Source organism: Phaseolus vulgaris, chromosome 5 (assembly GCF_000499845.2).
Source record: "Phaseolus vulgaris cultivar G19833 chromosome 5, P. vulgaris v2.0, whole genome shotgun sequence".
Lineage (NCBI taxonomy): Eukaryota > Viridiplantae > Streptophyta > Magnoliopsida > Fabales > Fabaceae > Phaseolus > Phaseolus vulgaris.
In genome coordinates this window covers 28264887-28281003 of record NC_023755.2, presented here as the reverse complement: position 1 = coordinate 28281003, position 16117 = coordinate 28264887, and the positions used below count along the sequence as shown (strand labels likewise).

General features: G+C 35.5%; 2 protein-coding genes across 4 annotated transcripts; both read left to right on the top strand.

Annotated features, from left to right (window-relative positions):
- Positions 1-8257: 8257 nt before the first annotated feature.
- Positions 8258-10978, top strand: LOC137835371 (uncharacterized RNA-binding protein C1827.05c). Its single transcript, XM_068643848.1, has 8 exons — positions 8258-8484; positions 8597-8711; positions 8785-8840; positions 9472-9519; positions 9634-9731; positions 10298-10367; positions 10459-10569; positions 10680-10978. Exons 1-8 carry the CDS (start codon positions 8401-8403, stop codon positions 10725-10727), a joined length of 630 nt encoding a protein of 209 aa, XP_068499949.1. The 5' UTR covers positions 8258-8400; the 3' UTR covers positions 10728-10978.
- A 1479-nt stretch (positions 10979-12457) lies between these two features.
- Positions 12458-15774, top strand: LOC137835370 (uncharacterized). 3 transcript variants are annotated; one of them, XM_068643845.1, is made up of 3 exons: positions 12458-12686; positions 14350-14443; positions 14530-14932. In XM_068643845.1, the coding sequence occupies exons 1-3, from the start codon at positions 12480-12482 to the stop codon at positions 14697-14699; spliced, it is 471 nt and encodes a 156-aa protein (XP_068499946.1). In that variant the 5' UTR covers positions 12458-12479; the 3' UTR covers positions 14700-14932. The 3 variants fall into 3 exon arrangements, with proteins under 3 accessions (XP_068499946.1, XP_068499947.1, XP_068499948.1); XM_068643846.1 differs by lacking the exon at positions 14530-14932 and adding an exon at positions 15368-15774 and having other exon boundaries at positions 12462-12686; XM_068643847.1 differs by lacking the exon at positions 14530-14932 and adding an exon at positions 15336-15774 and having other exon boundaries at positions 12462-12686.
- Positions 15775-16117: the final 343 nt, after the last annotated feature.

Sequence of the window (16117 nt, the reverse complement as noted above, 5' to 3'; positions counted from 1 at the left end):
TAGGGATAATCCATCGTGTAAGTCCTCCTTTCTCGAAGTGCATCTGGCGCAAAGGGGTGACTTTCTGGGTGCCAACTCATGCGCCCCAACCTCTAGTCACTCGCCCTGGGAGTGTATCTACCTTTCTCTCGTACCATGCACGTGGTTCTCCCCTGGGCGTGGCCCTCTCATGGGTCGTATCTGTCCCAGGGTCTCCCAGCGGTGGCGTGGGTACTTCACGAGTCAGGTTACCCCCTACTGGTACTAGAACTATGGCCTTGAAGCCACCTTTATCTTCTCTTTATTATTGTTCTGAGGTACTGAGGCCTCTCGCGGTGTCGCCCCCTCCACGGTCTTTCCTACCCATGGGTATCGGGGGGTGTCACCGTCGATGCCTTAACCTGGCGACGCCTACACCTGGTGACGCCTCACCTTGGCAACGCCTCATCTTGGCAACGCCTCATCTTGGTGACGCCTACACCTGGCGACGCCTTAAGCAGTCAACCTGTTGACTTTCTTCCCTTGGGCCCCCTTGAGGGGTCCTAACATACGTTGACTTTGACTTTGACTTTGGTCAACGCCCGGGGACGGGACGGTACACAAGCCCCCCTAGTCTTGAGCTGACACTTGTTTCAGCAAAAAGACTAAGGCCTCGCCCTATTATCCACGTGGCATTCCTGCTGACGTGACATTCCTTTGAGCAGTTGACGTGACAATCTCTGAGCGTCTGACGCGACATTCTCTGCGCTGATGATGTGACGTTTTAAGTTGTGTGCTAATCTCACGACACGTGGCACGATCCTACGGCTGGGGATGAGTGTCGTTAGCGCTTCAAGTTAACGTTATAACCTTTCAAAATCGCACGCTCAAGGCACTGTTTCATCACTTTTCGTATTCTCTCTGCACTGTTCACCTTCTTCTTCGAAACCTTGCGACGTTCTTCCTCTTCACAAAAGCTCACACTCTTGCAACTTCCAACCACAAAAGGTATGGTTTTTCTACTCCGATCGCCTTTTCGCTTTACTGTATTGCTATTACGACTGCCTGGGTCTGTTTACATTTCTACATTTCTTGTGTTCTTCTCCTTTCCTCCACATCTCTTCATTCTTTCCTTTTTTCTGGATTTCTCGCGTGTGTAGGGTTTTTCTAGGGTTTCTCTTCCCCTTTCTGTCTTAACCCCATCTGCTAAACCTTTTTCCTTTCTTCCTTCTTCAGTTTTTTCATCAAACTATCGCGCGTACAAAAACGACGTCCAACCCTCCACCCCCAAAGTCAACTATAAAGCCCTTTACCCTTGGGCTCCCGACGAGCTGCTCGACGAGTACTCGAGCCTGGTCTCCACGAAGGCCTGGAAGAATCACATCGGAGAATCGAGCGCCTACGACTATCGCGCCTTCGCGAAAAGGCATGACGAGGACATAGCAGTGCTCCCTTGTACCCTAGGGGAGCCTGTATGTGGGGACGAGCGGGCCAAAAATGGAGTCCCCTTCTTTTACTTTTACCAGGTGGTCTTCAAACGCATAGGGATGCGCCTGCCCTTCTCTAGGTTCGAAAGGGAACTACTAACCGAAATTAACATCGCCCCAGCCCAGCTACACCCCAACAACTGGGCCTTTGTCAAAGCGTTCGACATTCTGTGCGGGTTCTTCGGACATGCCCCCTCTGTCGACATCTTCCTTCATTTCTTCGAAGTGAAGAACCAGGGGAAAAACCTCTGGGTGAGCTTTAGCAGCATATCTGGAAGGGTCCTCCTCACATTATTTCAACAGTCCTTCAAGGGGTGGAAGGGCAAATTCTTCAAAGTATGCTGCTCTGACTACGATCACACCGCCCTTGACGGCTTCCCCTTGTACTGGGTGAAGAAAATGAAGCTCACGAAGCCCAAATCCCTTGACGAGCTGCCCTCGACCGATCGAGAGGCTTGCCAAATTCTGGCCAGCGTGAGGGCCTTCAACACCTCTACCCTGATAAGCCTCGAGTACAACGCCGAGGCCCTCGCGAAATACATAAGTATAAGAGCCACCCTTATAACCTCCTATTCACTGCCCTTGCTTGTTCTTACTTAGTGTATGACTTATCTGCCCTTCTTTGCATAGTACTTAACTTGTGCCTAACCCCTACTGCATTTATCTTCTTGGTGCAGGTTCAAGGATGGACAAACAACAAAGGTTGAGGCTTGCTCAAATCCTGAAGTCCAAAGGTAAGGCTTCAGCAAAAGGGGTTGGGGATTCTCTACCCCCAACCTCCGAGACTGCTCCTACCTCCCCCAACCTTTGCCCCCAGAACTCACCTCCATCGTCTCCGCCAGCCCCTCCTTCTCCTAACCAAACTCCAAGCTCGCCACCTCCTATCGCGGCCATGCCTCTCACGCTGGCTGAAGCCGTTGCCGTGCCAGCCCCCCTTGACAAGGGTAAAAGGGTGGTAGTGGTGCCATCTGACGAGGAGGAGGACTCCGCTAGAGGGCAAGTCTTCAAAAGGAGAAGAACTACTCAGGCTGCTCCTCGCGCTGCAACCTCCGTCGTTTCTTCCTCGTCCGGAGCTGATTCTCTCAGGGAGCACCCTCCGAGCGCCAACTCACCCCCTCCACCTTCGGTCTTGGAGGGTGAGACTGAGCCTGAGCCCACTTCTGCCCCAACACCTGTTCCAAAACTCCCTCCTCTAATTCAAGACTCGCTGAGGGGTTTCCTGGGTAGTATGGCTCCGCGCGGCCATGCTGAAGGGCCCCAGAAGGAAAGCATGTTCTATTACATGGGCGCCTTCATGGCCTGCGCCAACACCTGGCGTGAGCAAGCGAAGGCTAGGGCGATCGAAGCCTCCATCCTCCAGGCCTTGAAAAAAGAAGTCGCCTCGTAGAAGGAAGAGAAGGAAATCTTGGCCGCCGCTGGGAGCGCCAAGAAGAGGCTTACAAAACTTTTTTGAGGGTGGCACAAAAGGCGAAGGAGGAGGCCAACAAACGACTGCACGAAGTGGCGCAAGCTAATGTTGAACTCCTCGACCAAGTGGTGCCTCTCCGTGTGAAAATCGTCGATCTTGAAGCAGCGGTGCAGACTTCTGAGGCGCAGCAAAAGAAGCTCGAGAACCAGTGTGTTGATCGGGAGCAAACGCTGGGGAATATTGAGGTCGCGCTTGAGGCAAAGACTAATGAATGCTCCCAGCTAGCCACCGAAAACGCCAACCTTCAGGCCAAGGTTCAGGAGCTGATTGTTGCTCAGGCCTCCAAGGATCAAGAGATGACCACTCAGGTTGAAAACTTCAAGGTTGCTGAAGAAAAGCTGAATGAGGAGGTTGCCACGGGGTTCGCCGACGGGTTCGCCGAGGCCCTTGTCCAAGCGGCCTGTGCTAACCCAGGTATCGACGTCTCTGGGTGCAGCCCCTTGAACGAAGTGGTCGATGGCAAGATTGTGCCCTTTGAGGCCTTCGAGGAATAGCTTCTCCTTGCATTTTTGTAACCGTTGCGAACACCTTCTTTATAAACTTGTATTTAGCAACATTTGAATTTGTTTGTAATCTTGACGCTTGATTTTGTCTAAATGTTTATTCGCTTTCAACCCCTCTTGCGTATTTTGGATATAAGTGATTACTCTGGTTCCATACTCTTGTGTGTTTTTCTCTACTTTACTACCTCACCTTTAGCTCTTTAGGCGGGGCGTAACTTTCTCTTTTACTCTTCCTTTCTAAGTCGTGACACATACCTTTCTCTTAGTCTTTCCACTCAGAACCTCACTTGGCCTTCGTATCTGCGAGGAATTTTCCTCATGAAGGCGTCGCCTGCCTCGTCATTGCCCAAAGGCAAAGGAGGATTTGACATCACATATTTTTTTTGCCTCCGATAACTCGTGTTTTTATGCTTCTTCCTCTTCTTGCTCTTCGACTTCCTCTTGTCTTGGGTCTCGAGGCACTTACTGCCAAAGGCATTACTGGCTTTATCATCGCTTTAAGATGAAAAGGGGTTTCATCTCTTTTCTGGCCTCGACATCGCTCAAGGGCGAGGGAGAACTTGATCTCTTGTATGGCCTCGACGTCGCTCGAGGGCGAGGAGAGCTTTACCTGATCTGTACTGTGTGTCCACACTCGATGAGAGACCTGCTGAACGCAAGACCGTATCGTCCTCAGCGTGTCTAAACACTTGGGACAAAGTCACATTTTGATGCCCACGCCCGTGGAGAGGCCTATTACAGCAACGTCGTATCGTCCACAGGGTGTCTAAACATCAAAGCAACTTAGCCCTTATCTCTGCGCGCTTGGTGCCCACGCCTGAGGAGAGGCCCACCCGGGGGTAGTGTCGTTTCGTCCCCAGGGTGTCTGAAAACACCAAGGCGATTAGTGTTCTTGGTGCCCACGCCCAGGGAGAGGCGTGTTGTAAGCACCGTCGTATCGTCCCTGGTGTGTCTAAACACCAAGATGACCAGGGGTTTTGGCGATTACGTCCAAGGAGAAGATTTCCCGAAGGATGGCTCTTCTCCTCAGCTGCGTGTATCTGCACCAAGTGACTTGGTTCTCCACTGCTCCGAAACTCCTTACTGCCTGATGCCCACACTCGAAGGAAACGCCCCCTACCACTTCCTTGCGAGGTGTCTAAACACCAGACACCGGGGCTAGCTATTCATACCTGAGGAGGGGGTGTCCCGAAGGAATCCCTTAACCCCTACTCAGGGACTAGACACCTGAATTTTAACTTATACTGATCGTACCTTTTGTCTTTATCTCTGGGCATGAGCATGCGCTCCCGCTACTTGCTTTGAATTTGACGCCTGCTCCCTTATCTTGGCGACGCCTTAACCTGATGACTCTTTACGCCTGTCGACGCCTTGAGTCTTTGTTTTGTTTCTTATTCTTTGCTCTTACGTCGTGTGGGAGGGAAAAACTGAAACAAAGCTTTACTTGAACTTTCTTTTTTACTTGGGTGACCTCATTAAAAAACCCCCGAGAGGGAAAAAGAGTGTCCCCTTTACAATTGTGTGTTTCATAACTTTCAACTGAAATAAAATATTCCAACCGCGTGGAATGGTCCCTCCTTCTAGAGTCTCTAGATTGTACGAATTGTTTCCCATGGCTTCGGTTACTCTGAAGGGTCCGGTCCACTTGGGAGACAACTTGTTCTCCAATTCGTAAGGATGAACCTTCCTCATGACCAGGTCGCCGACTTGGAACTGCCGCAGCTTCACCTTAGAGTTGTACTGATGCTCTACTCTTCTCATACAGATTTTTACATACGGATCAAATTCCGTATGTAAACATGTATTACATACGGATTTTTTCCGTATGTAAATATTAGCACCATAAAATAAATTTATGGTGAATAGGATTCGAAGCCAGGTTCCTTCAACAATCCTTTAGCAACCAAGTAAAATTTAACCACTACACCAAGCAAATTCTTTAATTTTATTATGATTTTTATTATACTTATTATTATTAATAATACTAACAATACTAACAATACTAACAATATTAATAATATTAATAATATTAATAATACTAACAATATTAATAATATTAATAATACTAACAATATTAATAATATTAATAATACTAACAATACTAACAATATTAATAATACTAACAATACTAACAATATTAATAATATTAATAATACTAACAATATTAATAATACTAACAATACTAACAATATTAATAATACTAACAATATTAATGATACTAACAATATTAACATATGAATCACATTTAATTTATCTATAATCTACTTGAATCTAAACATAATTTATTATATTATCTATTAGTATGAATCAAATTTAATATATGTCATACTCATAGTCATCATATTACCTATTACATTAAAATCAACTATCATATTAATTATTATTTTACGATCATATTGACTTAATTAAGTTCATTATAGGTAGTTGGTTTTACTTGTGTGTTATAGTAAAGAATATTGTCAACAAACAATATTATCTTTTAACATTAAATGATGACTTTTACATTAACTATTAATTAAATCTCTAATACAGATTACTAGTTAGCATATCATTATAGTTTAAACTATATTAATTATTCCATAAATCTATGTAAAAGGTTGTTACTAAATAACCCTTTCTACTAATATATAATATAAATCATAATGACAAAGTGATTAAATAATTTATAATTTAAAATATTTTAAAAATTATACATTATATCAATTTTAATCTATGTAAGTAAATATTTGAAAATAAGATTTTTTTTATCGACAAAGAATAAAAAAAATTAAACAAAACATTTTAAGGATATTTCAATCCTTATACAAGAATCTCAAATCAGAAAAGAAGTGTAAGATACAAGCACCTATATAGCCATCTAACAAAAACTTCACAACTACCTATAATAACCTATATTTGAAAATAAGATATCAAATAATTTTATATTAATATATATATATATATATATATATATATATATAATATGAAAGTAAATTTAAATTTAACCATGAGTTTTAAAAAATTAATGATTAAATAAAGAAATATATTAATCAATATATATGTATTTATAGTATTAAAGTTATATTAATATTATATAATTTCTTCCTTTTTCTCTCTATCTATCTATATCCGGATAAAAGTAATATTACTCAAGTCAAATAAAACTACTATACACACACAATAAATATCTAAACGTATATTTATATCAAAATTAATATTAATAATATGAATATAATATTGATAATATGAATATAATATTAATAATATGAATATTAATACTAATAATATTAATACTAATAATATTAATAATAATATTAATAAATATTAATAATAATTTGAATATTAATACTAATAATATTAATAATAATATTAATAATATTAATAATAATGTTAATAATAGTATTAATAATAATGTTAATAATAATATTAATAAATATTAATAATATGAATATAATGTTAATAATAATATTAATTATAACATTAATAAATATTAATAATATGAATAATATTAATAAATATTAATAATATTAATAATATAAATATAATTTATTTTATTATTATTATTATTAATAATTATATTAATATGTATAAATTATATTAATATGTATAAGTATAATAAAAATGATAATATGACCAAAGAACTTGTCTGATCTAGTGGTCAATGCTTCTCCTGGTCACTGGAAAGACTTGGGTTCGAATCAATCAATTAAACAATTTTGTATTAGTTTTTACAACCTTTTGTCTCTGTTATTTCCCTCCATTAGTACCAACAATAAGTCATGTTTTTTATAATATAAGATAATACTTTTTTTAAATGTAGTTTTGTGAAATAATTATATGCTAATGATATAAGTTTTCTGTTGCATCAATAATATTCAACGTAAAATTATATTTATATTAAAACTGTTTATTTTAATATATATATATATATATATATATATATATAAATATATATATATTATTTATAACAATATATAACATAAATCTATATTTGATCCACCTATTTTACATTTCAATAAATATTATTCTTCAAATGTTATTATAAATAACTACATCCACAAAACTACCAATATTTCATTTTTATCTTATTTCTTACAAATTAACCATACACTTTATTTAATTTATAAAAAAACAAGTTTTCCTCAAACTTAATGCATCATATAAATAAATATTCAATTTCCATTAAATTAAAAATTAAAAAAATACAAAATACAAAAGTATTGTGAATATATTTCCATTAATATAAATAAATCTAGGTAATTTGGATTTTATGTGATATTTTTTTCCTTTCTTCATCCAATTAATTCTAACTTCTATTCTTGAAATGAAAAAAAAAAATGCTCTCTTTAGTTTTTAAATAGCGGGTGTAGATCAGAATGTATTTCAGATTTAAGTTTATGGAATATTTTTCCAAATTTGGATTTCTGGAATATGTTTCCATATTAAGCTTTTCAAAATAGCTTTTCTGGATTACGTTTTCATATTTTGTTTCCTATAAATTTGTTTCAAAATGTATTATTTTTATTCTGAATTAGACTTTCTAGAATAACTTTCTAAAATAGTCTTTTTAATATGTTTCTAAATTTTATTTTCCATAATTTTTTCTCAAAATATATTATTTGTTTGTATTCTAGATGGAGATTTTTCAATTCTAGATTTTTATTTCCAGAATGCACTGAAATGTGAAGTAAAATTTTCAAATTTCAGAAATTTATAAGGTGTGGATTAGAACTAATTGGGTGCGTAAGCAAAAAGCCTTAACACATCTATTGAAATTGAGGTATTAAAATTGGGTCTGATAAGCATGGAGCAGGCCCATCCCAACTGGTCTTATGTACACTGTTTAGCCCAAACACGTGGTTGCTAACAAACTGTGTCGTATTTTTCTTTCAAAAATCCAATCAAAGGGGTTAGGGTTTTAACGCGATTCCTCACCACTCTCATCTACCATATCCCGCGAAGGCGTTTCTTTGCAGAGAAGTGGTTCGGCGTATCAGACAGTGAGATGGGAACAAAGGCAAAGAAAGCTATGAAGAAGAACATGAAAAGGGCTTCCTCTAACAAGCCATCTCAGGGTGCTGATTTTTTGGTACGTCGATAATACCGATTCCGTCTGCTCTCAGTTTTCAACTTACTTTTCCTTTTACTTTTCAATTTATTGTGTCAATATTGTGCTTAATTTTATTTCTGAACTTGTAAAGCCCTTGGAAGGTGGTCCTGCTCGCAAGCTCCCTGAACAGAAGCTGCCGGAGAATACTGCCACTGTATTGTACGTGTCCAGGATTCCGCATGGATTCTATGAGAAAGAGATGGAAGGTGCTCATGGATTTTTTTTTGTAAGATCTTTTTTAAGGTTTTTGTGGAGTGTGTTTACGATTGCTTTTTGTAGGTTATTTTGGACAATTTGGAACCATCAAGAGGTTGAGAGTCGCGAGAAATAAAAAGGTTAGTTGCATGCATGTTAACTTGTCTCCTTTAATATCCGTGCTTGTTATTATTTGCATAATTGTGTGATTGTGTCAACTTGATGATAATTGTGGCATACTTTGTTTATTCTGATCTATTTACTCGTGTAGTTAATTTTACCTATGGATTCCGTGATTATTTTTGTATAATGTTTTATTCTGGTTGTTTGGGTGTGTGACGTGCCATATCGTGCTTGCACACATGTATTGTTGATAATCGGGGGATAATTCAACCCTAAGAGTTGTCATTCTTGACATAATGCAGTGTATGGTTGTATGGTGAAGAATTACTTTTGTTGTCTAATGGTCTGTTTGTGCATGTGTGGTCTTAATTTAAGAACATGTTCTAATGCAAAACATCAATTTTGTTGTTAATATATATGAGTTTCTCATAGAAATTGAAGCCTCCGTAATCAATCAATATCATGGTAATTCTGCTTTTGTTTGGTTCTTGCATTTTGAAATGATGTATGGGTTTTCAGCCATCGAGTTATTTGTTTCATTGAATATTTTGTTGCAGCAATATTTGTTTGTTGTTACTGTTTTACTGATGATGGATATTGGTTTTAGATGATTGATACTGACAGTATGAGCTTCTTCTTCTTTGACAGACAGGAAAATCGAGACATTTTGGGTACATAGAATTTGAGTCTCCTGAGGTATTTTATTGTTTCTGCGGATTAATTGATTGTGTTATGACATGACATTTTTTGGTCGTATTGTGTTTGTAATACAATCCATTTTCCTTGTTCTAATAATGCCTTGATTTTTAGGTAGCAAAAATTGTAGCTGATACCATGCACAATTATCTCCTATTTGAGCACCTTCTCCAAGTTCACGTTGTACCTCCGGAGCAGGTTCATCCAAGATTGTAAGTTAGTAATTAATATTTTTTTAGGATCTATTTCCTTGAAAGGATTCATTACATGTTTTCTTAATGGAGGGTTGGTTAGACTCAGACCATGATGCATACCCATACGGCGATATGCTTATTTTGAAAATAACAGAATATGATGGCAAAGGTCCAAGTTGAAATCACATTTTTTAGTCATTATCTAAATAAAATATATTATTGTCATAGTAAAAGTATTAGTGTTTCATTGACTAGATAATTCATCAATAAGTATTGGTAAGGTATCTTAGAGTTTTGTATCATGTGACATTGAAGTATCAGTGCGTGAGAAGACTCAAAAAAATAGATTTACCATTTCTGTTCCATAAATAGTAGTCAGGAAAACTTTCATATCTCAAAATGTGCATGAAATAGCTGTTTAAAAAGCGGAGAACTCACCTTTAACCAAATAACCCCACATGGCTGAGAGGAATTGCAATCCTGAAAATGGCATATTATGTGCCATGATTAAAGGTTAAAGAATTAGTTTCTTCTGTAGAATATCACCAATGGTAATACATGAATGTGTGGTATTTTTCATCTAGATGGAGAGGATTCAGTTACCGTCACAAGCCATTGGATTATGTCCAGATTGAACGGAAGCGTCATGACAAGGTATCTAGTTTATTGGATGATGAATTATACCTGCTTGATATTGCCTGACTGATTCTCAGTATTATGTTCTGTTTTGATGCTGTCATTCCAGGAAAGAACCTTAGAAGAGCACAAGAAATTGGTGGAAAGGATTCTAAAGCATGACCAAAAACGACGGAAAAGGATAGAGGCTGCTGGCATTGATTATGAATGCCCTGAGATTGTGAGCCTTTTGCTTTTATGACTTTGTGGTTGCTCAGTTGTTTTTACAAAAATAGAATATTCTGCATCTTGAGTTTTGCTCTTATTTTACATATGTAATTGATCTTGCAGGTGGGTAACATCCAGCCTGCTCCAAAGAAAATTAAGTTTGATGACTGAGTTGGTAACCTGACTCATTTTCTTCAAGAGATGGTTTTTCTGTATACCCTGTGAATTATTGACTGCTGAACTACCATGTCACGAGGGTTCACAACACAAGAGTCTGCTGGTTTAGGATTTTTAGTATTAAGATTTTACGCAATTTTGGAACTTCTGAAACCTTGTATCCCTCAAATGTTGTTTAGAGAAAGCATGATCCATTTCATATATATTCATCAACTTTTGAAGCAGTTGATCACCTTTAAGGCTCATTTCTATTTCACTTTTTCACCTCCCCCTGCTTCCTCCAACACTCCATACCTCCCCATTTTCAAGGTAAAAGTATTGCCCTTTTTTGGTCTTCAATAGAACTCTTAATTACGGTTTGCACACATCTATTGCTTCGTTTCTTACTTTGTTAACATTTGCATTCTGGCAAAAAATATTTCTGTTAATTTATTGACTTCTCATCAAAATATTCAATTGTGAAAGGTAAGTATATCATGTATGTTGACAATACAGATTTGGAAATTCCTAAATTGCCTATGGTTCTCTTGTGTACAGGATCATATTTTTTGAGAACTATTTTCATTAATATAAATTACGAAGTGATAAATTATATTAAGATATCATGTATTATTTGATACCATTTTATTATAATACACAGTTTTATTTAAAATATTAAAAATGATATGTAATTTTATTTTTTTATCAGCAGAATTTTATTATTTATTTTAAAAGATCCAGAATAATAGTTTGCACTTATTTTCAACTATATCTATAATATATGTAAATTTTAGTGAAAATCAATTTTCAATAATTCTTTTTCATTTACTTTCTGATATATTAATTATATTAGTATTTTTAATTGAAAGTTATTTTTGAATATTTTTTAGAGTATGTTGCTTGATATTTGCCACTTGAATCCTACAGTATTAAAATATTTGAAATACTATAATTTATCTAATCTGATGCAAATTAAATAACAAAAGATAATAATGAAAAATACAATAAATTATACATTAATGATAAAATTGCATTTTTTACAGTTACTTTTCTTGTAGTTATGATATTTATTGAGTTGTGCTTTCCTCTTGTTTTTCAATCCAGTTTCCTTTCAATATATACATCAAATCGATTAGATGAAAATAGACTATGCGTTATCATATTTTATCAACCTAACAAATAATATAGTAAAATTCTTGTGAGTTATTGTAAATTCTTTTTACAGGTAGTTTTTTTATTAACCTAACAAATAATGTGGTACAATTGAATAAGATCCTCTCCTATGTATTCTACCACCATTACTTCTAAAATATAATTAATAAAACTTATAAATTATAATTGTTAACATCACTTAAAATATTTTTTTAATAACTAAATTACTCAAATCTGATTCATAATTGACTTGACTGGGTAAAAATGAAAGTTAAAAATAAAATTATAAGTTTTCATATGAAAATTGAAACAAGAAGTACTTGTAGTGAGTTTCGGCCAATTTTTTGCTTTAGTTCTTCTGCTTTGCTTGGATTTCCCAAGTACTGAAAAACAGAATGTTTTCAAACTTAAATTAATATTTGATTGAGTATAATAGAAGTTAATTCCAATAATTGTACAACCCTGGTAGGTTTAGGACAAAATAGGAAGATGCATGAGAAATTTCACAATCTTAATAGTTACCACCATTGCACTAGAAACTTTGTGGTACCCACTTCATATTTAAATACCCAAACTACCTTTTTTTTCTTCCTCACTTTCTTGACGCTCTCATTCATGGGTGGTGGAGTGATGAGTGCGGTGGCCAAGTTCACTGCCACCGGGATCAGGAGCATCGTCCCGCAGGTCCATTCAACTGTTCAGAGTGCTTCTGAAGTGTCGCCGGCGAACAAAAGTAGTGGTACTGATGATATTTCAAATCCTTCAGCGCCAGACCGTGTTTTTCAGGCTTTTCAATTGCTTAGTGAAAGTTCAGAAGGTCAGGTACTGCTTTACAAGTGCATACTTTGAAGAGTCTTTATTAATCTTTATGCTTCTTTCATGAAATAAATCAAAGTTTAAACTCTCAGCCATATGTTAAGTTTTGGATTTAATTTAGCTTCATACCCAAATTCTAAGTTGAGTCACAATGTAATTTGATTACTCATACATAATAATGAAGAATCTGATAATGAGGTAGCTTATAAGTAAGGTTATTAGAATTAGAGTGTCCTGTGAACTCGTGGGAGCTCAGTAAACTTGACTCGTAAACCCGACTCGTACTTCACATAAAAAAAAAATTTAATAAAAAAATAATAATTCATGATACCAAATCCATAATATTGAAATAAACAAGTTCATATATCAGTAAAATAACTAAAACAACACAAATGTTATAGTTTAAAAGTCTCACATCTAATTCTCTAAGAAAATCATCTAACCCTAAAAAAAACACAATCAATTAGCCAATCTACCTTAAAATTAAACAAAAACTCAATCTGTCCAAAGCAATAAAAAAAACTTCAAGATGCCCAAAATTCTGCCCCAAATCCAATGAACAAAAAAGCCCTAACTCATTTGTAAAAGTTGAAACCTAATTTTAAATACCCTAACCCAATTTGTACTCACTGTAGCAACAGAACTTACCTATCGAAGTGCTTCACGAAGGATCGCGGCGCGACGCGACAAGCAGTAAAACCCTAAAAAATCTAACCTAATCATAAGGAAAAACACAGTTTTGGACCCATTTTACGCAACTCGGTGACTCAGCCTTAAACTCGCAAGTTTGATCGAGTTTGACTGAGTCATCTTCGGGTTTAGTCAAAAATGAGTTTACTCCCGAGTTAACTTGCCAACCTTCATTTGACTCTTAAACTCGTAAGGATTTACGAGTTAACCCTAGAGTTTGATAACCTTGTTTTTAGGACATAACACATTTAAAAGAAAAAAAGCTAACTGCTAATTTTTTTATCGATACTAAAAATTAAATAAATTAGAGTATTTAACGAATCCTCTAAAATAAATAAATAAATATATATATATATATATATATATATATATATATATATATATATATATATAAAATGCTCCTAGACAGATAAAAATACAAACAAAGAAAAAAAAAATAGAAGAGAACACGAACTAATGCTTGCACCATACCTCCTAACATAAGACATTGATACCATATCGAGGAAACTCCGTAAAAATTCCTAAACCACCATCTCAAAAATCACTTCTAAAATCATACCACCGAAGTTGTCCCATAATTATTAATTTTATTTTATATTTTAAAATAATACAATGTTAACATATGAATAATTATTATCCATTGATCAAAATCACCAATGACTATACCCATTTCTTTTTCAGAAAATACAACAATTACTAAAGTATTTCAGTATTAATTTTAATAATTATTTACTCTGTTCTCATACATAATTTTAGGAAAAAACAATAGTTTTCCTTACCTCTCTAACAGTTTTCCAAGTTGAGTTACAACAAAACTCAAATTCTATAAATTAACAAAGTGTGTGTGTATATATATATATATATATATATATATATGTAAACATGTTTTGTTGTGCAAGATGTAAACAAGTTTATTAATCTAGGCTGCACTTAAGTTATTGAATTAATAGAATAACTTATTTTTGGCCTTAATAAGCAGAGTGTTGTGGCTTCTATTGCATGTGACCCAAATATATGGAATGCAATGGTGAAAAATCCTAAACTACAAGATTTCGTGGATGCACAGCAGACAGGTAAGTTGGTCTGTTTCTTGTTTCAACCATTACAACAATCTTCTAATTTTGATGGATGTTAATTAAGGAAATGTGTGCTGTAACAGCTGGTTTTGAAGTAGAGGGAAGTCTTGATAAAAAAGTAGAAGACTTACCTTATTCTGATTCAGTGTATTCTTTAATAAATTTGATGAATATTCTCTGCAATGTAAAGTTGACCGTAGTTGAGATGATTGCAGCGTGTCAATTTACCTTCAGAATATGTTTGAGTTGTTAATTGGTCATCTTCTTTGGTCATTGATTCGAGTGGAAATGCAAAAGCAAACTTCGTGGATCCTTCATGTGGTTGGAAGTGTGATAATGCTTTTTCGTAGGCAGAAATTACTGAAAACACACTTTGTTCAACTTTTTAATTTAGTATGATTATATTTCATCTTATGCATGAGCAAAATTATGTACTAATTATGATCCAATATATGAAATTAATTGTTCATTACTTGTTTTTATTAATGCAATATTACTGTTTATTTTAATTTTACAAAGATAATTAGTTATTACACTAGTTTAATATTTGTTAGATTATTTTTAAATTTGTATACAGTTTAGTAGATATTTTTTGTTACATTATCATTAAAGTAATTAGTCTTTCATTACGTGATACTATATTAAAATTACACACAATGAAAATCGTGACAAATATAAATTTAATATCAGTAGTTTAAATTAAGAAATAAAAATTTAAATTTTTAAAAATAAATAAAAATTAAATTTGATTGATGCTTATTACATTAACTAATTTAAGTAAAATGACTTGTCTAAATAAAAATGTTTATACAAATTTTAAAAAATAAATAAAATTACTAAAAAAATTAAGTATTTAAAAATCTATAATTATAATTACTGTTCTTGTCAGTTGACCTGGTCGTCGGTTGACTCTGAGAGCAGGTCGTGACTCCGTATGCCTCTGCTGAAATTTTCTCTTTCCCTGGGATGTCGGAACGCGACTCCGTTTGAAACAGAGGGGTTGATTCCACTCCGACGATCAAGTCAGTACTGGGTAAGAAACAATGAGTAAGTAAATAGTTCCAGTTTTAGAAATGTTGTACCTTTACCAGGGATCGCGAATCCCTTTTATAGACTATTTTTATGTTACCTCATTGTAACAACCTTCCTCTCACGAGAACCTTATCTCGAGTGAAAGTAAGTTTGATGGGAAGACATTCTCTTACGTTGCTACACAATTTTAGTGTAACAACCGCACATAATCTTCCTCCTTGGAGTGCATAATCTTAATAACATGGCTGCCAGGGTACCAATTAATGTACCAGCATTAAGGGGCCCATCTGTCACTATATGCGCTCTAGCCTTTACGTATCATGCATGCAACTTACCCCTGAAAACCCTAGCGCTCTTGGGCCTAGGTGTTTCTAGTGGGTGTTTACTCGTGTTAGACTCAAATGTACTATACACACCACATGCACTTTCGCTGTCAGGTTTACATATACGGGTTTCAACACACGGATTCTTGAGGTTTACTTACACGACCCATTATCTCGACCAGACCATCGAGCTGACCTGCTTCTCACAAGCGTCGATGTCCGATCACCGAGTCCAGCGCTCTGGTCCATTACAATTACATAATAAAATATTTTTGTCTAAAAAACTTCAATTTTATTTATATAATATTTTGTGTTA